We start from the raw sequence: 25,855 nt of genomic DNA, 5'->3' as shown, positions 1-25,855 counted from the left end.
ACCAGCTATATATGTGAGAAGATTTTACAAACTAATTGTAAAACTAGAAATTATTTTAATGTTTTTTCTTCTCTTATCTCAATTTAGATTCCATTGGTATTACAGCTTTTTGATACTCTGCATGCACTTTGCAATCTTCTGGTAGTTGCCCCAGACAATTTAAAGCAAGTCTGCTCAGGAGAACAACTTGCTAATTTGGACAAGAACATTCTTCACTCCTTCGTACAACTTCGTGCTGACTATAGATCTGCCCGCCTTGCCCGACATTTCAGCTGAGGTTGAATTTATAAGGGAAATGTATTGTACTTCTACAGGCCTTGGTTGATAGAAAGCACAGGAGATTTCTTATGACGTAGCCAACACTTTATGGAAAAATGACTGTTTGGAAAAACAGCAGCCATACTTACCCTTGAAATTTTTTTTTTGAAATGTGGACTCTACTAGGCATATCCTCCCCCCTCCCCCCTTGGGTTGATTTTTAATACCTTTCTTGAACATAAAAGTTTAAAATTCTGTGAAACTACATGTCAGAGTTTTCATCCTGGAAAATCTTAGTGTCAGAAGGCAAATGAGATGTTATCAGTGTTCCAATTCATGTTCTTTAACATATTCCATTGGGAAGTTTCACCATCTTGTTTTATCAATTTTAATGACCTTTTCAGCACTGGTGATTATTAGTCAAGTTAATTTAGGTATTCCTAGAGAACTTTTTGCCTCTTTCAAAAGATTAACAGTTGAGCATAATTTATGTAATTGATTGATTGGATTTTCTGAGGTACAACCATAATACTATTTCAAGAAAAATATTATACACTAAACTAAAGTTATGAAATGTTTTATGTAGATATTAGGAATGGATCAGAATATCTGCTTTCTGGGTAAAAAAATACTTAAAAGTTTACTGTTTCTTATTTGGTAAACAGATTTTAAGTCATTGCTAGCAAGAAAGTAATAAAACTACCTTATTTTATATTTCACTTAAGCTAAGGTGAAGGACCTTATAACACAAAGACCATATTTATTCATTATATTAATATTATAAGGGAAGTAAAAAAGTGAGGTATAGTCTAAATGGTGTGTATGAGAAATATTGACAGTGTTTAGCAACAATGCAGTACTTTCATATTTCTATCTTAATGCTAAACTGGAATAAGATGGGATGGCTAAATATGCAGATAGTCTTCTATTTTAAGAGGAATTGGGAATTGATAGATAACATATATCCTAAGTCTGCAGACAAGCTTTGCAAAGTTAGTTGGTTTTCAATTCCATAGTTTCTGTTATCTTTTCCAAGGCATTTCTGAAGCAATTCCTACTGAATGTAGTTAATTGAATTGGCTTAATATGATGACATAATAAATCACTTATAAAATTTTAAACATCAAGTGGAAATTTAGAAAGGCCATTACTCTATCATCTTGTTCTGTGAGAATGCATTCTTAACTATATGTATGTAGTGTTTCAGTTTCCATTATGTTGTTCATAGTCTTATAGGTACTGATAAACTTTAATGTTCAACTCATTCCTGGCATTTTTTCTCTTAATGTAGGCTTTTTGGCCTAATTTTGGAAAACTGGTTTTCTTTTAAGGTTTCTGAATGTTCATTCACTTTACCTAAACTTTCAGGTCTAGACTGAATTTTCTTCATTTTCTGTTTTGCCCAGTGTTACAAGGTAAGCAAGAGAAATGAAGTATGCCAACTTTTATTAAAGCATTGAAGGAAATTGTGGCAGTTTTAGAAGGCTGTCTAGTCTTCTGTTCCTTAGCCAAGAGAGAGCCAGACAGGATTTGGATACTAGAGAAAGTTATATGCTTGTACTAGTGCCATTTTAGAAAGCTCTGATATGAAGTCAAATTATACCTCTGTTACTTAAAGCCAACAATTTTAAAGCAGTAGTTTTACTGGCCATTTGAACTCTTTGTATACAGTGTCAATTTGTAAAAAAAGAAAAGTGGGGGACCGCCAATAAAACGTGAAAGAACATTTTAAGACTTCCAAATCAGAGAAGCGCTTCAAATTATTTTGTTTGGGTTTTTTATATATATTGCATATTCTTGTTACATACCTATTTTGTTAATTATTATTTCCATGCTTGAATTCTGTGCAATATTTTTTATTATGTCCATTGACAGGGCAGTGACAAAGAAAACTCGTAAGTGAATACTTAATTTAGAAGTGCTAACATTAATGCTCAATAAACAAATTCCCTACAATTGTTTTTTTTTTTTAATTTCACTTTATTTTTTACATTTAAGGACATCCATACTGAATTTTATAAATTACTTTATCTATTTAAACTTTTAAGATGTTTCTTATTTTTTATGACATAGGTCTTCTCACTTTATTTTTTAATGGAAAAATACTTTGCTATATAACTAAGATTAGAAATTTCACCTAAACAGATTCTCTAAGAAAAAAATTTTTTGTTGTTATATAATGCAACATACATTTTTTATATTCTGATTTTTAAAGTATTTTTGATATTCACAGCCCCTACAAAATTTTGCCCAAAATTTATGGCTCAAAAGGGATGATTAATGAGTGAAATGTTTTTTGTATGTACATGGTAAAATTTCAGGTAGCAGTAATGGAACTTTGTATATTAGTAATTTTAGCCAACATTTGAATAAGGATAATCTTTGCAATTTTCTGGAGTTTCACATAAGTGAACAGGCAATATTTAGGTAATGCTTTGAAGGTGAAAATATGCTCTAAAACACTGGAAATTATTTTTCTAAAACTTGAGTATATTATGTTTGCGTAAACTGCAGAACCCAAGTTCAAGAGGGTGGTCTAGCTTCCATAAGTTACAATATTGAAAAAAGACAGAATAGGTAAATATTTCTTACGAAGAATAATTAAATAACAGCTGGATGGATCTTTAGACTATTAGCTATCTAACTATTCCGAGACACTTATTAGCCTCATTTTATGAGAATCACCATGGTTGCAAGTCCCTAGCACCTTGTTTTAAAAAGAGCTGGTAATCCTTGGCTGGTATGGTTTGGTTGGGCATCATCCTATGTACCTAAAGGTTACTGGTTCCATTCCTGGTCAGGGCACATGCCCTGGTTTCAGGCTCTATTCCCCAGTAGGGAGCGTGCAGGAGGAGGCAGTTGATTTGTTTCTCTAATTGATATTTCTCCTTCTTCCTCTCTCTCGCTCAAAAAAATCAATAAAAACATGTTATAATAAATGAGACTTTCACACACACATACACAGCTGCTAAGTGAGTTAATTTATGGTATGTTTTAGGCCATTTTCTTTCATTTTAAATATTTCACTATCTGAATATCTGATGCTTAGTGAAATAATTTAATTATCAGCCAGTAGATTGATTCAAAGTGGAGAATGTACTGCTTCCTTAAAATGCCTTTTTTTCATCTGTGCTGTTGAATATTTACATGTATTCAGATAAAGAGATGTTGGTTCCCAAAATGCCACAAAACCCCTTAAGGTGGTCATGTTTATAATGCAGTGCCTGAGACATGCTTGAACTGTATGTGAGAGTAATTAAGCTTCATTCAGTGCATAATTTGTTAGTGATTTAAAAAGCTCACATCTGGGAGTTTTAATGCAAAAATAATTCTGCATGTTACTCATATATTGCCCATTGACTCAGAAATGTGACATGTTTTTCAGTAGCATACTGAGTTCTGATTTCTAATGGAGAAGTGTAATGGATACACAAACTTCTGGCTTTTATCCACTCAATTTAATTGTATTTGATTCCTGTAGTACTTTTTTCTGCTTGAGAAAGTCTGCCCTGAAATACATGTGTACTTTGGAGGAAAAGATCAGTTCATATTGTTAGAGTAAATAATTCTACATAAGGTAAAACAGCTATTTTTAAATTTTGATGCATAGTAAAGATAATTATAGCTACATTTATTGATTTAAGTCCCATGCACTATGCTAAGCCCTTTGCATATATTATCTCATTTGATTCCAAAGCAGCCCTAGGGGTTGGGTCTTATTATATTCATTTGACAGATGAAACACCTAAGGCACAAAAAGGTTAAGTAGACCTGTTCAAGGTCTATAACTAGTAGAAGGCTGAGATTGACACCTAACTCTTTCTTGCTCGCTCTGTTCTGTATACAATTCTCCTTATGTTACATTAAATGGGGCCTTGTTTGGTAGGCTCATTAGTTTTGCTTAATCTGATTTTCTTTCATCAAATGTTTATTTCTCATTATAGTGTTTAGATTATGAATTTGATATACATTGTCAATATCTAATTTGCTATTGGATTTTTTTAATGTGTTCAATGTGTGGTCATACTTTTTAAATTTGGTTTTTAAAATTTTATAAGTGGTCATGAAATTTTAATTGAATATTAAGTTTGTACCTAATAGAAATATTTCCATCAAAAAGTTCTCTTTAGTTGTGTTATATTACATAATCACAATACTGTTTCTGCTTAATAATTTTTACACTAGAAAGAGTCCGGGTATTTTGTACCATGTCTTGTGACATGGGGAGTAAATGACAGTTCATTGGGAGATATGAGGAAATCAGTATTTCTGCCTTAAAAAACAGACTTTTCATGTCATAAGCCTGCCAATTCTGTTATTTAGCAGATTGGTGGTTTTAAAATGGCTAATGCTGGAGGGGAAAGGTACTCAGTGTATTAAGAAGAGGTAGGTATTTTTATGTATCAAATATTGGCTGTTAAGTCTTTTTTAAAATTGCCTTAACTTTTAACTTTTATTTCTGCCACTGATCAGTCCTTTCTTTTTCCAAATTTAGGGGAGAAACAACTCCTGAAGTGTATGTGAGAGAGAAACCTGATATTTTAGAGCGTAAGAATTTTAATTGGTGATTTGGAGCAGCTAGGCTGATAACTGTGGGCTTAACAAGATTGATATTTGTAAACTAGGTCCTGTATACTTTAACACTATTATTTGGGAAGTACAGTAAACTTCAGTTCTTGTGATTAATATCATTTTGGGGGGAGAGAAGTCATTAACCACACTTGCTCATTTTCAAAGTGCTTTAGAAGGTTGCAGTCTGCCTCACCATACAAAGCAATTTAAATATGAATATATCACATCATACTCCAACAGCAAACAACCTCAGAGGAAAGTCATTTATTCAGAAGACATAGATTTGCGCTAGACAGCAGTGATGCATTACAAATATATAATTATTTGCACTAATATTTGAGCAGGTGGAATGGATTAGAACATGGTCAACATTATGCTGCTGATAACATGTATTTTTCTATATTAATATGTACTGTGCAACATGTATTAAAATTGTCAATAATTCATTTTAGCCAAGATACTAATATTTATATTATTGTGTTGAAGAGACAGTATCCAACTGAGCCACTTTTAATTTAAAAGTCTGAAACTGGAATTAAGTTTACTTTCAGAAACCACTTAAATTACTTTATAATTACTGGAAGGTGAGTAAAACAGAATTATCAGTGACTAGTGACTTAATAGGAAGAAATATAGAGAGTTAAGAATAGGAATAGAAATCTTGAGTAAGTTAAGTTTCATTTATAGCTCAGATGAGTGGCTCCCTCTTGTTTTCACCGTGGGCAGTTTTAAATGAAGGAAAATGTTTTATCCCTTCCAGAGTATCTTCATATTAATAAAGACAGCTTGAAGATTGGACAGAACCAACTCCAAGGAATTAATCTCCAGTGGTGGACTTTCAAATTTCTTAGATTAAACTTGGAGAGATAGGAAGCCTTCTTCATGCCCCTGTTATCTTAAATAGGCAGGTGCTTTTGAATGAGCCCATTCCTTTTTACCTGCCTATCATTTTAATCTTTATACTGTGGGTAAATTTGGTTCCTTTGAACTCTGATGTTTTGTTATGGCAGTTCTATTAAACCTGTAGCCTTTTGCTATAGAGAATATTATCCAAACAGAATCTGGAAAATGCTGACCTAAAGAAAACTGAAACTACCTCTAAGTATATTGTTTGCAAATGCTGTGTGCAGTTTAGAGGATTCACATGAAATTATGTGAAAATACTTTATAAGGAATAATTATGTGCCTCTATATTAGAATTCTCCAGTGGGATGTATTTTTAGTTTTTGCCACACGGGGGAGATGTTATTTTTATAGTAATACCTACATTTTTGTTTGATTTTAAATATAGAACTCACATATCTTCTCTCTACTGAACAGCACCCGTGAACATATGACTATCCTAAAGGAGTGTGTGCGTGTGCGTGTGCGCATGCTTTTAAAAGATTCTGAAAGTGATTTGTCAGAAAATTTGGGGTGAATTAATGACAAAATTAAAAAACTTTTGAACATGTGCACAGTGGACACAGGAGTTGGAAAAAGTCCGTTGTAATTAAAGTTATGTTTTTTAGAGTTATGTATCTCATTAATTCCTTTATCAACTCTAAGAATAATAGGAATCTATGGATTGATTCTCTGCATTCTGCTTTGTAAAGAACAATTTTTGAAACAGTCTCATCTTACAGAAAGGTTGTAAGTACTTACAAATAAAAACTTTCCACTTTGAGAGTAAGTTGCTGTCATGATGCCACATCACCCTTCAGTACTTTTGTATTTCCAGAAAGAAGGAATTCTGTGTAACCACAATACAGCCATCAAAATCAGGAAGTTAACATTGATCCATTACTCCCATCTAATCCACAGATACCATTCAGGTTTCACTAGTTGTCCAGATAATGTTTCATAGTGATTCAGTTCAAAATCATGTGTTACCTTAGGTTAGGATGTGGCTGTCTCATTTCTTTCACTCTGAACAGTTCCTCAGTCTTTCTTTGACTTTAGTTACCCTCGGCACTGTTGTGGACTATAGGCCAGCTATTTTGTAAAATGTCCCTAAATTTGGACCGCAGGTCAATTTACCTGTTTGCTCATGATTGGATTCCAGTTGTGCTTTTTGGGGCACAGATATTATGGAAGCAAATTTGTGTTCTCATTGCATCCTATCAGGTAGTGTACAGTTCCAATTTGCCTTATTTCTAATGATGTTCATTTTGATTAGTCGGTTAAGGTACTACCTACCATGCTCCTTCACTGTAAATTTAGTGTTTTTACCTCTGTAAGTATTTTGTGGGGAGGTAGTTTTAAGCTATGTATATATCTTGCATCTAATCAGAATTTTAATTTATTAATATTAGTAGAGATTTGTGGTTTTCTAGTCACTAAATGGATTATCTGTTATTTCTTTTGACTCTCAAATTGTCCTACATTTGACCAGTGAGAATTTCCTTCACTGTGGTTCCTGTGTCCTTTTGACGTGTTGGTTCCTGTGTCCTTTGATGTGTTGTCATCATTTATTTTAAGCACTATCTTACTTTTGGGTACACAGAGTTTTCCAAACTCATCTTGTACTTGCCTTGTCTCAGCTCTGGAATCAGCCATTTTTATACCTTTTAGTGGAAATTGACATATAGAAGCCACAATTTGTGCGTGAGATGTGCTTATTATGATTGGGATGTCACTGCCCTCCTCAGTGGACAGTGCTAGGGGGCATTGTATGTGTGTACAGCATACACATGCATATATTTTAAATGTACAAACACACACTCCTTTCTTTGTGTGACACCCTTCTCACCCCACTTGAACTCCAACACTCCATGTTGGGTTTTTCTCCTCTTCACGCAAGAGGAGGGCTTCCTCACCCCATTCAGCCACCAGAGCTTTGGCTTTAGGATAAAGTTGGGGGAATGAAAACAGTCATTAGAGAAAACATGTAAAGATTTTAAAGTTCTAAATAAAAAATACTCATAATTTTATTCATAAACAATTATTTTTTTGGTGTATTTTCCTTTTACTGTAGTGAGCAAATTAGTAAAGCTGAATTGAGAAGGGTCAAGTTTTTTTTTTTTTTATCCTCACCGGAGGACATCCCTCCATTTTTTGTTCAGGTAGAGTGGGATGGAGAGAGAGGAACAGAGAGAGAGAGAGAGAAACATCGATGTGAAAGGAACACATCGAGTGGCTGCCACCCTCACGACCAACCAGGGCCGGGGACAAACTGCAACCGAGGTACGTGCTTTTAGCGGGAACCGAACCTGGGTCTCTCAGGACCACAGGCCGACGCTCTTAACCGCTGAGCCAAACCGGCCAGGGCGAGAAGGGTCAAGTGTTTATGCCCAAAACATGGAACTTATATTTTGAAGGAATTAAACTTCAAATGCACACCATGTTTTTCTATAATGTATCTCCTTGCTACTATGAGTAGTTGCTAATTAATAATATAGAACATCAGAGAAACTAATAGTGTGACTGGAAATCTGACCATTAAGGACTGAATACCATTAGGATATTTTTACTAATAAAGTTCAAAGGAAAAATCATACAATTGTTGTTTTGTAGGCCAAAAAGTAAAAATACATTTAAGTGAGATTGACTTTATGTGAGAAAGGAATCTATAGCTGGATTGTATTTAATGCATGTTAAAATAAACTTTATGTGAACTAGAAGTCTATGTACATGGGAAAATTACTCAACTCTCAGTTTTCTTGTTAGGTGTCTGATCATTTATAGGGCTAAAATTCTAAATGCAAGAAAATTCAGGCTTTCTATTATGAGCTTATAATAATGTCAGACATACGTTAGCTGAAGAAGTCACATCTGAGCCAAACTGAGAATATCTGAGAATCAAACCCTCCTGTGGTGCTACCAGCGGACCATCTATCATTGTGATTAAGAGTGAAGGCTCTTAAACAAATGGCAGATGTGCATTTTGGCTTTGTTACTTATTAATTATATGACTTTTGCAACTATTGTAAAATAAGGGGAAAAAGGAGATTTGTGGTCATTTTTCATCCTTACCACTTTTATTAGCTTTTTGAAGGTTTTTCCATTCCTGTGTGGAATCACTTCATTCAGTCATTCTTCATCTGACAAACAATGAAATGCTGGTTTTTTGGTGTTCTTTTTGTTTTTTTGTTTTTTTTGTCAGGCACTGCATTAGAAGTTAGGGATAGTAAGATAAATACAAAGATCCTGCCCTTAAAAGTCTAGCCTAGTGAGAGAGTTAATGTATGCAACAAGTTATAGTACTCTCTTGTAAGTGCCATAGTGGCATGGAACCAGGTACTGTAAGAGCCCAGAGGGAACTGTTATTAAATTTGTGGACTAGTGGGGGAGAGGGGAAGTTAAGTGATTAAAGCTATTAAAGTTACCTTTTATTAAACACCTACCAAATGTCAGGCATCTTGCTAAGAACATATTGCACTTAATCCTCACACTGGAACTCAGGTACTATTATTATCCTCATTTTCCAATTGAGGGAACTGAGGCACAAAGAAGTTAGATAACTTGGCCAAGGTGCACCTATAGGCTTCCAGAGCTAGTGTGTTAACCATTTTATTCTATTACCTCTAAGAAGATTTCAGAAAAGGAGATTACATTTCAGCTGGGCTTTACAAAGGCAAGGAGCATTTCAGGAAGTGTGGAGCAGGAGAAGGGGCATTCCAAGTAGAAGAGACTCACACTTGCAAAGATGTGACATGTGAGTCACTGGTATATTCACTGAATGGGAGGACTCGACTATCAAAATAGGCAAGTGAAGCTGGAATACTTGGGATGGGGTGAGTTTATTAAGGGTTGTCATTAAAGATAACAGAACCAAACATTGATGATTAAGTAGGTGAAGGACATGAACAACTTTTAAAAGGTGACTGATAGGAAGGTATGCATTGGATGAGAAGGAAGCAGAAGGTAGGCCATTGCATTAATCTGGATGTTAAAGGCCTGAACTAGAAGAGTTGATGGACTATGGGAACACTTGGGAGATTAAACCAATAGGACTTAACTTACTGTTACTTATTGGATGTGGAAGGCAAGAGAGAGAAGGAATCAAAGATCTTTCTAAGATTCTTCACTTATATATCTTGGTGAATACTAATTATAGACTTACATTATATACATTAGCAAACATAGATTTAGGGAGAATGTCAGTGAGTGATGGAAGAACATCTATTCTCTTACCAGGAAAACTTGGTTAAGTTCATGTAAAAAGATTTAAGTTACTTTTAATTTGCATATTTTTCAGTAATACTAGAAATGTGGCAGAAGAAAAAATCCATTTTCTTTTATGTCTTTAGAACGTAGGGGAATGGTTTTGAAATGTGAATAATACATTATTTGATAAATGTATAATTGTTGAGTTTTTCTTAAAGCAAAAAACAATTTCTAGTATTTTAGTGTATGAATATAATGGGTAGACTCAAATGCAATGACGCCTGTTTCCCCCCCCGCCCCCCCCCCCGAAGTCAGTCCTTTAGAAAGTTTAAATTGCGAAGTATATAGATGACTTACTATAGTTTATAAGCTAGGAATACTTTACACTTTGATTTCCACTTCTGAGCCAGAATTTTCCACTTTAATTCTGAGGATGTCAAGTAGCTTCTTCTAGAAAGATATTACAGATTTATGACATAGTTTTTAGCCATTGTATTTAACTGTGTTTATCTCAGCACAGTTAACAAAAATGACTTCTTAGCAATAATATGTGGAAAGTGTAATTACAAATTACAGATATACCACAAACTAATTATCTTGTATTTGATGGATTTCAGATAGGTGTTTTGAAAGCATATTTTTGGGTATTTTAGAAGTTTGACATCACTGGGTTTTCTAAAGCAGGCTACTAGTTAACCAAAAGGTAAGCAAAGTTTTGTAGAGGTAATTTATTTCTAAATCTGATAGAAAAAAAAAAGCCCACATATTGTCATCCTTCTATTTCAATGCTTTCTATTCTGCTTTAGCCATTTTATTAGCAAAGTCAAATAAAGGTATTTACATTGTGATTACTAATGACTTTGATCAAAAGAACATTTCCAGAATATAGAATATTTTTAACTAAGAAATTTGTGGATACAAATTTTGTTAAATTCTGAAATATGGCTGGTTTGGCTCAGCAGTTAGAGCATCAGCCCGTGGACCAAGGAGACCTGGTTTTGATTCTGGCCAAGAGCACGTACCTCAGTTGTGGTTCATCCCCAGCCCTGGTCGGGGTCACACAGGAGGCAACAGTCGGGAGGCAACCAGTCTATGCGTCTCTCTCGCATCAGTGTTTCTCTCTCTCTCTCTCTCTCTCTCTCTCTCCCTCCCTCCCCCTCCCCCCTTTCTTATCTGTCTAAAGATAAATGGAAAAATGTCCTTGGGTGAGGATAAAAAATATATATATATTTAGTAAGTATATTTTAATACATATTTAACTTTCATCAGTAAAGAGATGTCTCATTAAAATATATTTTAATAATTTGATTTTTCTGTAAAAATACATCAAAGTAAATAGTCACAGATAATACAGGAAACATACTTATTTGAAGTGTGCACAGAAATTTACAAAGTTGATTATGTGCTAGACTGTAATGTCCTAACAGTTTTCGAAAATTTGTAATTATTCAGAGTATGTCCTGTCACTACAGTGGAATTAAGCTAGAAATAAAAGTTGACTAAAATTTTTTCTTACACTTGGAAACTAAATTTCTAAGTAACTCAGGAGTCAAAAAATTACAATAAAAATTAGAAAATATTTTAACTGAATGGTGAAAATACAGCTGATCAGAACTTGTGGGTTGCAGCCAACGTAATGCATAGAGAAAAATGTAAAACCTTAAATGAATATATTGGAAAAGGAGCAAAGGTAAAAAGTTATTTAAATATCAATTTTAAAAGGTTAGAATAAGCCCTGGCCTCTTTGGTTCAGCAGTTAGAGCATTGGCCGGAGGACCAAAGAGTCACCGGTTCAATTCCTACCAAGGGCAGTACCTGTTGCTGTTTGTCCCTGGCCCTGATCGGGATCGTGAGGGAGGCGACCAATTGATCTCTCTTTCTCACGTCACTGTCTGTTTTCCTCCCTCCCTCTGTGTCTGAAGATAAATGGAAAAATATCCTTGGGTGAGGATAAAAAATAAAAGGGTAGAATAAAGTATCAAAATAAACACATAGTAAAGAAGGAAAATAAAAGATAAAATATTACAGGAAAGAGGATCAGTAACAACAGTTTTATATCCCACGTATGAGTGAATCATATGGTTCTTGACTTCTTCTTTCTGACTTATTTTGCATAGCATGATATTCTCAAGGTCCATCATCTTGCAAATGGCAGTATTTTATCTTTTCTTATGGCTGAGTAGTATATAAAACAAAAGCAACAAATGAACAAACAAAACTCATAGACACAGACAATGGTATGGTGGTTACCAGTGGGAAGGAGGATGGGGGTTGTAAAGGGTAAAGTGGGGCAAGTATATGGTGACAGGAGAAGATCTGGTTTTGGGTGGTAAACGTGCAATGCAATATACACATGTACCATATATAGTTGGCCATTGAAGCCTATATAATTTTATTAACAAATGTCATCCAAATTCTATTTAATAATAAAAAGCTGTTTTTCTGAAAAGACTAATGAAATGGATACATCTCTGCAAGAACTGATCAGAAAAAAAGAGAAAGCACAAACCAAAATCAGAAGAGGGAAACTTCTGTACGTGTTCTACAGACATTAAAGGGAAACAAAAGGTTAATATAACCAACTCTTTGCCAATAAATTTAAAAAATTAGACTAAGTGGTTATACAAGACTGCTGTGAAGAAAACTTAGGCTCAGATGACTTCCTCAATTAATTCCTCTAAACATTAAAGAAAAAGATAATACCAATTTTTCACAAACACAATAGAAAAGGAGGAAGAAGTCTGCAACACTTTTATGATGTAAACATAACCTTGATGCCAAAAAACAAAGATGTTACAGTAAGAAAGAAAAATTATAGAGCAATCTCTCTCATGAGCCTAGATGTTAAAATCCTAAACAAAATATTAAAACTCAAGACTCAGTGATATATAAAAAGGAAAGCATACCAACCATATTAGGTTTATTTTAAGAATGCAAAATTGATCAAATATTTGCAAATGAAATTTACCATGTTAACAGAATTAAAGGGGAAATGATCTCATAGAAGCAGAAAAATGTTAAATTCAATACCCATTGATGATAATACCACATTACAAATTAGGAATCAAAAGAAATTTCCTTAATCTAACAGTATCTACAAAAAATTATACAGGTGAGCCAAAGTAGATTTACAGTTGTAATATAAATAATACAATAATGAAATAATAGAATAAACTCATGTACTCACAACTGTAGACCTACTTTTGCCTACCCCTGTATATAGCAAACTGGTAAAATAATGGAAGAAATGCTCCTGAGATTAGTAATGAGGCAAAGATGCTTGCTATCACCACTTATGTTTAGCATTGTAATGGAGATTCTAGCCAATGCAATAATGCAAGAAACAGAACTGTTAAGGCAGACAGGAAGAAATAGAACTCATTATTTGCACATGATGCAATTGTGTACATAGAAAGTACAGAGTCTACAGATAAGTTATAAGTGACTTTAGCAAGGTTGTTGGATTCAAAATCAATATGCTACAAATTAACTATACAAATGATTACTTATACCAATAATTTGAAAATAAAAAATTTAAATACCTATTACAAAAACAGCAAATACCTAAGAATAAAGCTAGTGAAAGACATGCAAGACATCTATGAATAAGACTAACATGAGAGAGAGGCATTGAAATTATTTATGGATCAGAAGGTTCAGTATTATAACTCAATTTTCCACAAAATAATCTACAGGTTTAATAAAACCCTAATCAAAATTTAAGCTAGCTTGTTGAAATTGACAGGCTAATTCTAAAATTCATATGGAAATGCCAAGGTCCAATAATAGCCAAGATAGTCTCAGAAAAGAAAAAAGTTGGTGAACTTTAATCAATAGATGCCAAAACATTACCAGGTTAACATAAGACTGTAATATTGAGAAAGAAAAGAGAAATAGACCAGTTGAACAGAGGTGGTCTAGAGATAGACTGATATGTACATGGATAATTGATTTATGACAAAGTTGGTGTCGGGGAGTATATATATATAAATCTTGATCCCCCCCTACATAATACCATACACAAAAATAAATTCCAAGTGGATTATGCACCCAAATGTGAAAAATAAAGCTTCTAGAAGATAATAGGCAAATATCTTTATGATTGTATAGGCAAAAATATCTTTGCAAATAACTAAAAGAATTAATTCTAAGTTGGATTACATTAAAATGAGAAATTTCCAATCATGCTAATGCAGGAAAAAGAATGGATTTTGCAATTAGGAGTGAGGGGTTTAGAACAGAAAGCCTCAGAGTCTCTGGGGCCTGTGGTTTTGGGAACTAAATTTAAAGGGATGAAGATCTTGAAGAAATGTATTGATGGGAGTTAAATTGAAAAGGCAAAAGAGAGTAGGAAAAATATTTGCACTATGCATAATTGAAAAAAGATTCATATTCAAAATATATGAGAAACATCTGCAAATCATTAAGAAAAAGACATTCCAATAGGAAAATGGGCAAGAGATTTGAAACACAATTTACGAAAGAGGTTATCTAATGCTCAGTGGGCATATGGAAAGGTGTTCAACCATATTGGTTGTCAGGGAATTGCAAATTAAAAGCACAATAATATACCATTACACATTCCCCAGAATGGGAAAAATTAAGAGGCTTTGACAATTCCATTTGTTGGCAAATGTGAAGCAGTTGGAATTTATGTACATTCGTAGTGGTAACATACATAGCTCTCCGGGTGATGATTTGCTATTTTCTACTGCGTGTGCACACCCAGCCATTCCCCTCTCCTTCGAGGAGAAGGAAAGGAGGGTAGTGTCTCAAGAGCAAACCCTCTGCAGTGCTGTTTTCTTTCTTGGGTCCAGTTACGTGAGTGTGTTCGCTTTATAATAATTTATAGAGAAGTATATTTATAAACTGAGCACTCTTCTGAATTTGTTATATTTTAACAAAAACGGTATTTGATGCCCTGACCAGTAGCTCAGCTGGTTGGGCATCATCCCATGCACTGAAAGGTTGCAGGTTCGATTCCTGGTGAGGGCACATGCCCAGATTTCAGGCTCAAGCCTCGGTGTGGGACGTGCAGAAAGCAGCCGGTCAATGTTGCACTCACATCAATATTTCTCTCTCTCTCTCCTTCTCCCTTCCTCTCTATTTTATATATTTTATCCTCACCCGAGGACATTTTTCAAGTTTTTTTTGTTCAGATAGAGTGGGAGGGAGAGAGAGGAAGAGAGAGAGAGAAACATCGATGTGAAGAGACACATCAAGTGGCTGCCACCCGCACGACCCAACCAGGACCAGGGACAAACTGCAACCGAGGTACATGCCCTTAGCGGGAACCGAACCCGGGTCTCTCCAGACCGCAGGCCGACGCTCTAACCGCTGAGCCAAACCGGCCAGGGCTTTCCTCTCTCTCTAAAAATAAATAAAAATATCTTTTAAAAGTGGAAAGGGTATTTAAAAGAAAGTAATTGAAAGAATTGTTTCAATTTTGTAGTCATAGCCTTTAATGGTGCTGTTAAAAATACTGTAGAATTCAGAGGCACATTTTCTGGAACTTTCTGAATTGTGCTGTTTGTTGAATAATTAACATCATCTGACCTCAAAAGATAAGACCTCACAATAGTAATTTCTGTGTAGATGGATTTAAACATGTATATATATAATATTTTTTCTCTTCTCTCATTTCTAAAGTAATATATACATGCTATAAATACTTCAAATATTACAGAACTAGACAATGTACTATAACTAGAAATACATAGTGTGTACTCCTGCTCTACAGGCTTGGTCTACAAAAGGTCAATTTAAAAATATTAAAATGTTACAACTCCAGTCTAATACCTTGAATTCCCCCCAATTAAGGTCCTAACGGTTAGTCAAGCTTTACTGCATGCTTGGGGAGAGCCAAAGAACAGCTCCAAAAGTGATTTAGTCTGCCATTGGCAGTGATTTTTCTCAGGTTCAAGAGCTGAAATTCAGTATCAGGGACCCTGTGGAGTTTCTATCAGGCTCCCAGATATTGAGGCCATTTAATGCCCATCAACAAAACTCTCCACGAACTTTCATGCGCCAAATCCAGACTCAAAGAGACTCTGCCCCATCCCCACACTCCTGATTCCAAGGCCCATTTCGTTTTCTGCTTTAAAATGATTGAGAGAGGGACTAGAAGGCTAGTCACAGTAGAGTGGATTTCTGAAAGCCCAAATTAGTTTATTTTAAGCGCCACATAAGAACACTGAGAGTCCTATCTGAATCTACATTTAGGAGAAGCATTTCTCCGGTGCTTCAAGAGCTCAGCAAGGCCAACACCGTATCTATTTACTAAAGAGAACTAATGATGATAGCTATCACTCACGGAGCATATCCTTTGTGCCAGGTGTGATTTTAATGGTGCATTCAGTCTATACAAAAACTCTGTGAGGTAGATAGTAATATTGGCATCAGCTTTTATGGATAAAAGAGTCGAGGCATGGAGAAACCCAGTGCAAATCCACCCAGGTAGGGGCAAGTAGAGACAGGATTGAACATGGGCAGTCAGACATCAGTACCTATATGCTTAACCACCATGCTACATTTCTTTCAAAATCAGCTGCTGAGATTATAACATCTGGATTTGGATTTATGTTGACTTCACATATTTCTCAAAGATCAACTGATGAATTCTTAATTTCGTGTAACAGAAGAACCTATTCTGTATAATTGCCCCCAAAGATTACGTCTCAGAATGTAATGGATTTGTCTACTACCAGAAATCCAATCTACGCGGCAACCCCCACACGCCAGATCATTTTACAAAACAAACCAGAACACTTAAAAAGTGAAAAATCCCAATACTGCTTAAAGCTCAACTCTGTTAATAGTCACACAGTGGATTTTGATTGGTGTAGCTTTTCACACTTGTTCTTACACTTAAAGAAATCCATAGTTTTCATACTTAAATATGCAGCAAGTTGAATATCGATATGGCTTTTCACAGCATGAGCAGAGGTGGGAAATACCTGAGCCAACCTGAAGAATTGAGGAATGAGCCTTTCCTATGTTATTTAGAGCCAGTGGGTAAGAATTAATAGGCCAATTGGCAATAATGTTGCCTAAATATGTGGCAAGGCCAGACCCAAAGCTTAGTCCAGGTTCAAAGATGGGCAACAGAACAACGTGGGCCCATTTTAAGGTTATTTTTACCCAATGAACAAACCTGCACGTGTGGCAGTATAGCATGTGAGTGGAGAGTCTCAGAGTCTCCTTTGCTTTGCATGGAAGAGCGCCCAAAGTTCAGAAGTCAACACAGCGCATTCCCAGTGCGGAATCACCACCGAGTTCAACCTTTTTCATCTCACGGTACACACAAACTAATTACCAAAATTCTGCGGCACACCAAAACATATTTTTATTGATCTGACAAAAAATAGGTATAATTTTTATTTATTCACGCTGGACAGCTATTGTGTTGAGTGTTGTCATTTTTTAATTTGACAATCTAAGGAAAAAGAAGGAAATAGGTATTGCATGTTTTAAAACTTCTTGCAGCACACAGGTTGAAAATCTCTGCCCTACCTCAAAGTTTTATTGGGCTAGGATAGAGGCCGTATCAGGACTCAAGGGTTCATTTTATCATTCATTCAACTCAATAAATATTTACTGAATACCTACAGTGTTCTAGGCACAGCTATAGGCACAATGGGATACATCAGTGAACAAAGTCCCAGATGATGTTGAGCTTACATTTTAGTAGCAAAAGCCAATCAATATAATTAATAAGTAAATTCAATAATACTTTAGAAGATAAGTGCTTTGGGGGAAAATAGATCAGCATCTAGAGAAAAAGAAGACATGACAGGGAATAGTTTTCATTTTAAATATGGAGGTGGGATGGCGGGGTTGGCTTTATATGTGTGCAACCTGTGTAGTTTCACAAGTCCCATGCTCAGAAGGGACCACAACTTGATTAAATACTCTGCTGACATCATCTTGAAATTCTTAACGATTTCATCTTTGAATTTATGTTTAAGTGAAGTTTGATGGGACAGTGGAGTATATGTATAAGCAGAGGGAAAATGCACAATTTGCAAGTCTGCCATGTCTGTGGAGATTCTAACTGAAACTGCATTGGTATATTAATTTGGGGGCAACTGGCATTTTTAGAATATGAAGTTCTTCCATTTCAAGAAGATAGTATGCTTTTATATCTGGTTTTATGTCCTTCAGTGGTGTCATATACAGGGTGAGGCAAAAGTAGGCTTATAGTTGTTTGTATGGAAAGTAATATAATAATTAATACATAATATAAGAATAAACTATTCTGTGTATTCAGAACTGTAAACCTACTTTTGCCCCACCAGCTAGATATTTTCTATTTAGGGCATATTTCTAGCTGTCTTTTGCTTGCAAGTTTATTCTTCTCACTTGAACCAATTGGAATAGGATAAATAATCCCTTTCAGGGGAAAACAGAGAGATCAATGAGCCTCAAAGTCAGAGTAGTAGTGGACAAGACAAGGCCCACACTGACCATGAGAACAGACAGCTCTGTGGGGTTACTTGTTGGGATAGCCATGGTTGTCAACAAGACCAAAGAGAAGTAGCCAGAGAGGTCAGTGACCCCATGGCCTCTTGGGTGAGGTCTACATATTTACCTTTGTCACTGATGGTCAATGAGAACTGAATGCAAAGATCAGCACAAGCAGGGACCACAGGGGCAGATGTGATGTGTGGCCCAGGCCTGATTTGTGCAAACGAGGGAAAATGGAGTTCATCCCACATCAATAAGGCTATAAGTCTTATTGTAAACCACAACGGACACATTTAGTCAGCAGAAATATTTTCACCAGCAGTGTAAAATGTGCAAATGCAGAGATGGAGCAGCTAGGTAAAAATGAAGAGCAAAATCTGAAAAGCAGCAACTGCATCATAGCAGAAATAGGAGGACATTCTAAACTAAAGTTAAATGGACACAGAGGCATTTGGTGTGTGGCTGCAGCCCAGCAGCATATTGCTGGAGGCACAGGGACTCACAGAAGGCAGCCAGCCCAGCAAGGAGGAGCGTGGCCCCAAGAGGAGACAAGGCAGAGGGAAGGTACAAGACGGGGTCAGAGACGGCGTCCATCCTCTTCGGACTACAGGAAAATGCCTAGCCTTAGAGAACATAGGTGGAATGTAGTGAATTAGATGTGGCCCAACAAACCAGTTTAGTGGACCCACATGCCATTTACTCATACAGACGTAGTTTTTTTTTACCAATTTATTCTTTGTTAGCAGCGGCCGAGGAGATCTTCATTTAGGTATTAAAACACAATAGAAACAAATGAATCTGCACCCAGCCAAATGTCAAGCCATGATACTGGTTTCTACCAGAACATTTCATTGCCAGCCCCCGTTTCGCACACCCTGCAGTTCTGAGGCTACAGGAAGGCAGAATGAGAGGCTGTTGTTTGCGTCCAGATGGCAACACTACTATTCTTGAGTATTCATTTTTCAGCTGAGCATTGCGTGACCCACAGGCAGGGAAAGAGTTAAGTATGTCAAACTGCATACATGAAGTAAGAGAGAGAGAGGGAGAAATGTTACTAGCATATTTTAAAACAAAAGACATGAAAATGGCAGCTCTTCTTAGTCGGAAAAAATTTTCCTTTTCATAACATACTGACAGCCAGAGGGGGTTATTATTGAGAATATGAGTAAAGTTACTGCCAGCTTCTGCTGGTACTCATGTTTAAAAAGAAACTATGGAAACCAGGAGAAGGAATATTAATTAAGTTCAAATTTGGAATGTCTTTGCCAGGGGTAGATGAATGAATTCAATGAAGCAACCTGTTGGGTTGTAATTCAGTGTTTTGTTAGCAATTTAATAGAATGCTGAACTTTTCAAAAATTAACACTTTAATAATCTTATTAAAAGGTTATTTCTTGATAAGACTAATGCTGGAATGTGATTTGTTTTAAATTTAAAGAACTAGTATATATTTTATTTTTTATAATCTTAAATAACTGCACAAATGGTCATTACTAAAAAATGCTTAATACTTTTATATGTTAAAAATAAAAAGCACAAAATAATATAGATAAATAAATGTCTTTCCTATGTCAGACTCTTAGTCTCCTCTTACCGCTAAATGAAGTGACTTGTTATTAGCTTCTTGTGTATACCTTAGAGATTATTATTATTATTATTTATATGAACTTTTAAAAAGTTATAATAGGTCTAACAAACAACAGAATTTGTGAATTTGTATTATATATGTGTATATATGTATATTTGTATTATATATGTATATATATTATATATGTATATATACATATATATATATACAAGGCCCTTTGATGATGACATCTTTGGGGTATTACTCGCTAAGAACACATGCCTTTTAAAATAATATTTTCTAATAGTGCAAGTAATATGGATGTCTAGAGAGGATAATGCTAATGAGAAAATACAAAATGGGGAAATTATTCACCTGAATAAACCTGGAGAGTTTACAAGTAAAGCTCCACTGGTCCCTGCAGGGTTTAAAGGAAGTTCCCACTTTACAATGTGAATGTGTTGTGGTCGTCTTAGTTCTTAGACTAATTTGCTTCTTTCTGGTAGGGAGGATAGCAATGTTGAGAAAACACTGACTAAACCGAAAATCAGCTCCATTTAAATGTGAAGCTGGGTCCTAAACACGAGCAGGGCCTGCTGAAGGGCTCCGGCTTTAAGCTGCATGCCTTGCTGAGTTTTATTCCAAACAGACGACAGCAGATGGTAACAATGCACTTCTCATCGATGGTAGGAGGGAGGCAGTCTTGTTTCAAGTAATACTGTTTCTGGGCGGTAATCCAAAATGCACAGTAGTCAGAAGTTAAAAGGAAGCTCTTGCTTTTAGGTTTTTAAAATATATCCCTTAATCCTGGGTGATGATTGACAATCATGATTTAGAGCATGAGGGGCCTCTCTTTAATCTGGCAAGTTTGATGTTATTTGCGTATCTAGTAGGGCTTTTATTCAACTAAAACTAAGTGGAAGTCTATGCAATTGATGCCACATTTCAGAATTGATTCCTGGCCTGGTACTCTATTTACAGATTAGTAAGTACACAGGATCCCTCCTCTCCTCCTCTTTTTGAAATTTAAAGGTTCTAAAAGGCACATTTACAATTAAAATGTTTCTTGCAGTGTAAGACTATGACCAGGAGATGATTTTTCCCCCTATAATTTAATTTCTTGATGAAAGGAGTCAGTAAGATTATAATAATCCTGATTTGATTCTTAAAATATAATGTTAGCTATTGGTATTTACAGTAATTGAAATGTCATTACTGGCTTCATGTGGGTTGTTACATGTTCTTGGGAGAAATTTTAGTGAATCACCACCAAGCCTCCTCCTCCTGTTACAAGTTTTCTAGTGAAGCTTTGGTAAAGACTAGATCAATAATTCAGCCACTGTATTCCTGTTGTTTTATTAGCTGTGATGATAAATTGATTTAAAAGCACATCTTATTAAAATATAATTAAATCATAAATTCCAAAACAAGATATCACTAAGAAAAGAAAATGCACAGGGATGAAAGGTACCAGATGAATTTTACAACAGTCACAGTCGTGTTTTCGCCGAGACACTTAAGCACTAGCATTAACGTCTCCGTCACAGTTGCTCTGAGCACAGCAACGTGGGCTGATGAGAAATGAGAAAGAGCTATATGCGAAGAGCAAGTAATCTAGTGTTTGACCTACACTCTCATTATTATGTATTTAATTATGTAACTGTGGAAAAAACGTTTTAAGTAAAACATTCATTTAAAATTTTTGGAAAATACAGAAAATCCCAGTTTTCATAGATAATCACAGATGCATAGTCATCAGTTTTTCCCCCTTACCTTATTGTGTTGTAAAGGTCTGGATTTAAGGGCTAAAATACACCTCCCAGGAGACATCCTGGCTGCTGGGAGCATGCAGAAGTGCTCAGAGTTTCTTGCAGCCTTCGGAGTGGAGGTGAGTGGCTCAAAATGCTGCAGGTTTGGTCTGGGTTTTGTAGCTGCATCAGCAAAGCTTTCTTCTTACAGAAACCCCAGTGATGGAATCCTTTGTGTTTAGAATATGTTCTAACCTAATAAGTGAATGTTGATAATACCTCTTTCTGTTAACATCTCAAACGCCCATTTTTGCTGCAGTATCATGTGTTTGATATTTAAAGGCTAATACAATCAATCCAAGTGGTAGAAAAATAGTATGAAAATCATATTGGAATATCCATTGAAAATAGTTATTAAACCCAAATTTTCTTTTTGCCTTTGGACTTGGACTTTCTTGCCAGGGAATGATTGAGTGATTGCAAAAACGGAAACACTATTTTCCTACAGCTGTGCTGAACTAATTCATAAGAATTGCATAGGTAAAACTCATCAACTCTTAATGAGGATTTTCTAAGTATAGTACATACACCTAAGTCTACAGGCTCAAAAAGGAAACTCAGCCCTTCAGAATGCCAAATCCAAGGAAAGTCAAGGGCCTTGCTCTCCCGTGAGTGATGCCCTTGTCCCAGAAACCTCTCCCATGGTTTCCCTTGGCCTGGCATGCCCTTGACCTCCCTACCTCCCGCCCTCATGTCACTCGTCGCACTTTTCCTTCGAGATGCTGCTCAAATGTCTCTGGTGTCATAAAACCTTTGCCTATTGCCTTGGGCAAGGTCCCTGGCAGGCCCCCTCTGCATTGCCAGGGTGCTTCACACACACCTCCACTGCAATTCTTATCACTAGTTATTTACTGATGGTCTCCCCCCTACCTGTGAGCTCCCACAGCCCAGTACAGCATTGAAAAAATGATTTGTTGACTGACTGAATTACTAAATAGATGAATAAACAAATGGATGGGTGAATTTGCTCAGGAGATAAAGGCGTCCAGCACTCAGTCTATCGGCACAGTTAGTACTCATAGTAGCGAAAGTCCCTGATGCTTATTACTCTTACTGAATAGTTATCAGACACTGTGTTCAGTACTTTAATGAGTTCTTCGTTTGTGGTGATGTTAGTATCCTTATTTTACAGAGGAGGAAACTCTGAAGCTTGAAAGGCATAAATCACTTTTTCAATGGCATATAACCTGCAAGTCACAAGGAGGGGACTCAAACTCATGTTATCATTCTAAAGCCTGTGTGCTTACCCTTATCAAATACTGTCTTTTTCTGCAGTGGGCAGTCCATACTTGTTGAGTGAGTGAGTGAGTGAGTGAGTGAGTGAGTGAGTGAATATCTCCCTCTGTGGGAGGAGTTTTGGTAAGAAGTAAAAAGTTATAATAAGACAGCGCCAGTAATATAGTTAAGTGCTCCATAAGTGGCAGCACTATTGGCTTTGTTAGCATACAGAATGCATGGAAACAACCAGCCCAAAATAGCATCAGTGAAATCTAATATGAAATGAGGGCTGAATTAACATGTGAGCACTGTGGATGTTGAAAATACTTCTTCAACGTTTGTTTAGTGAGGAAGGGGTCAACACTGGCAAAAATGCTTTTCTTTTCTCCCTTTTAATTTCCTCTGAAAGGTCATTTACTTCAGTAGAATGGGATATGTTACATTTGACCCTTCCTTATATTAAGAGGTATATATGGAGACCTAAGTTCACTGGCAATACATTCTGTGGTATTGATACCACAGGCATTTATCTGGTTGGTTCACCCCATAATCTGGCTCTATATACAGATCGAAGTTACTATGACAAGTGCCAAAAGAGGTCACAAGTTCCAGGTGATCCACATGACTCAGAAATTCTCAGTCTTGGTTTTGAATCAGCTCATTTGGCGAGTTTTAAAGATTTTCAAATTCCTAACACCCAATCTCAGAGTTTCTGATTAAGGAGACTGGGGAGGATTGTGGCTGACGTGTGGTTTAGGAAACTCAGCCCTGTGGTTTGGGATGTGCAGCTTATGTTCAGAACTAATGAGGCATGTATCTAAACACCTCTTTAGTGTCAGGCATATAAATATAAAAATAAATATAAATATAAACTTTCCTTACCCGGAACCCTCCTAAACAGGATGGCAGACAGAAAAAGGGAACAGGGACTTATTTCCAGCTTCACTGGAGGGAGAAGGGAATCTGGCTGTGGATATGCTAACTGGTTACACAGGTACAATTCAGTAGTCCACACACTTGGCTTTTCTTTGGACTCAGGGGAGTTAAAAAAAGATAACCTGAGTTCATTGTCAACATATTTCTGTAGTATTATTAGAACCGCTAATATATTGATGCCATGGGCCCCTATCCCCAGGGACACAGGCTGGTTGCTCAAAGGCATCCTCTTGGACTAATTTTTCTGCCACTACCAAAGTCTAACCCTTAGAAAGCAGGTCTTTGTTTCCAAGGCAAGGAGAAAAAGAGGCAGTGAGCATGGCTAACATGTAGGAATCTCTGGTTTACTAGAATTTCTAGATAGGTCTCAGGAAGCATTTTGTGGAGGCACTTCTTTATTTTATACTTTTGCTCTACTTTTATTCTCATTAAGGAAGCTCCTGCCCTGAATTTAATTTCCTAAACTAAGGTGTAGGCTAACCAACAGGAATAGTCCATTTGGCAAAGGTCTCAATAAAAATGGTACGTTGGGTTATGACCTGTGTCGTAGAGTAGTGTGAGCCACCTCATATAGGGCTGATCAATCTCAAGTGCAGTGATAAAGCTGTGGTTCAGAGCCCACTAAACTGAGAACCAGACCCTGCTTTCTCGGTGATCCTACCAAACTGCCACCCATGAGACTTGTGCAGAAAGAGACAGCCAACTTTAATCCATCTGTTCATAGGAAGACCCAGGGCCTGTCATCACAGCACTTACCATGTTAAATCACTTGGGCCCCTTAGCTGAATGATGGAATGATGGACAGATATTTGAATCAGGCGTAAGAGGAAAATAATCCAACAGCATGGAGAAAAACAGGTAACTGAAGGATCTAAGTGTAGGCAACATGAGGACCCGTCAAAGGGTGCTGTGTCTAAGAGGCAAACCACATCCTAAGACAAATGTGCATCTACATGACCCTCCAGTCAGCATTCCCACAACGCTCACTAATGGAGATGAAAACCAGAGACTGTCCACCCAAGCGGGCATTTCAATACAGGGCTCCTCTCTTCCCCTACAGTTCTCCCTGGACTCTCTGCATCAGTCTCGTGGCCTGCTTGAACACTCCCATTACTAAGGCTTTATTATGATATAAATGTCTCCAGAAAGGGTCATATATAAGCCTTTCCATGAGTGTATATGCAGTGTGTCTCAACCCTGGCTTCCTGATGAATTTTTAATCCTCATCAAGGATATGCTTTTACAGATTTTAGAGAGAGAGAAAAGGAGACGGAAGGAGAGACAGAAACATCAATTGATTGCCTCCCATTTGACAGGGATTGAACCCACAACCTGGGTATATGCCCTGACTGAGGATCAAATCCAAGACCCTTTGGTGCATGGAACAGTGCTCCAACCAACTGAGCCACACTGGCCAGGGCAAGAATTTATTTTTGTAAAACACTGAAGCCAGCCCTGGCCGGTTTGACTCAGCAGATAGAGCTGTGTCAGCAGATCGGCCTGTGGTCCAGAGAGACCCGGGTTCGGTTCCCGCTAAGGGCACGTACCTTGGTTGCAGTTTGTCCCCGGCCCTGGTTGGGTTGTGCGGGAGGCAGCCACTCAATGTGTCTCTTTCACATCGATGTTTCTCTCTCTCTCTCTTCCTCTCTCTCCCTCCCATTCTATCTGAACAAAAAATGGAAAAATGTTCTTGGGTGAGGATGAAAAAAATAATAAAACCCAGAAGCCAGAGCTCTGTTGTCAAAGATTCTGATTCAGTTGGTTTAGGATGGGGCCCAGGCATTAGTATTTAAATGTGTGTGTGTGTGTGTGTGTGTGTGTGTGTGTGTGTGTGTATAGATAGATAGATAGATAGATAGATAGATAGATAGATAGATGATAGAGTGATTTTAATGTGCAGCTGAAGTTGGAAACTATTGGTCCAGAGTGTGAACATTTTCAT

General features: G+C 36.5%; 1 protein-coding gene across 2 annotated transcripts in view; it reads left to right on the top strand.

The window, feature by feature from the left end:
* The window catches only part of EXOC5 (exocyst complex component 5), a 38,765-nt gene extending 36,711 nt beyond the window's left edge, over positions 1 to 2,054 (top strand). For both annotated transcript variants that reach the window (XM_036261454.1, XM_036261461.1), the window contains exon 18: positions 88 to 2,054. In XM_036261454.1, the coding sequence (XP_036117347.1) occupies positions 88 to 276 (189 nt within the window). In that variant the 3' untranslated portion in view covers positions 277 to 2,054. The remainder of the gene's footprint in view (positions 1 to 87) is intronic.
* The last annotated feature ends 23,801 nt before the right edge of the window (positions 2,055 to 25,855 follow it).

This window comes from Molossus molossus, unplaced genomic scaffold (genome assembly GCF_014108415.1).
Source record: "Molossus molossus isolate mMolMol1 unplaced genomic scaffold, mMolMol1.p scaffold_m16_p_1, whole genome shotgun sequence".
Classification (NCBI taxonomy): domain Eukaryota; kingdom Metazoa; phylum Chordata; class Mammalia; order Chiroptera; family Molossidae; genus Molossus; species Molossus molossus.
Note: the sequence above shows the minus strand (reverse complement) of the source record. Positions and strands in the feature narration are given on the sequence as shown.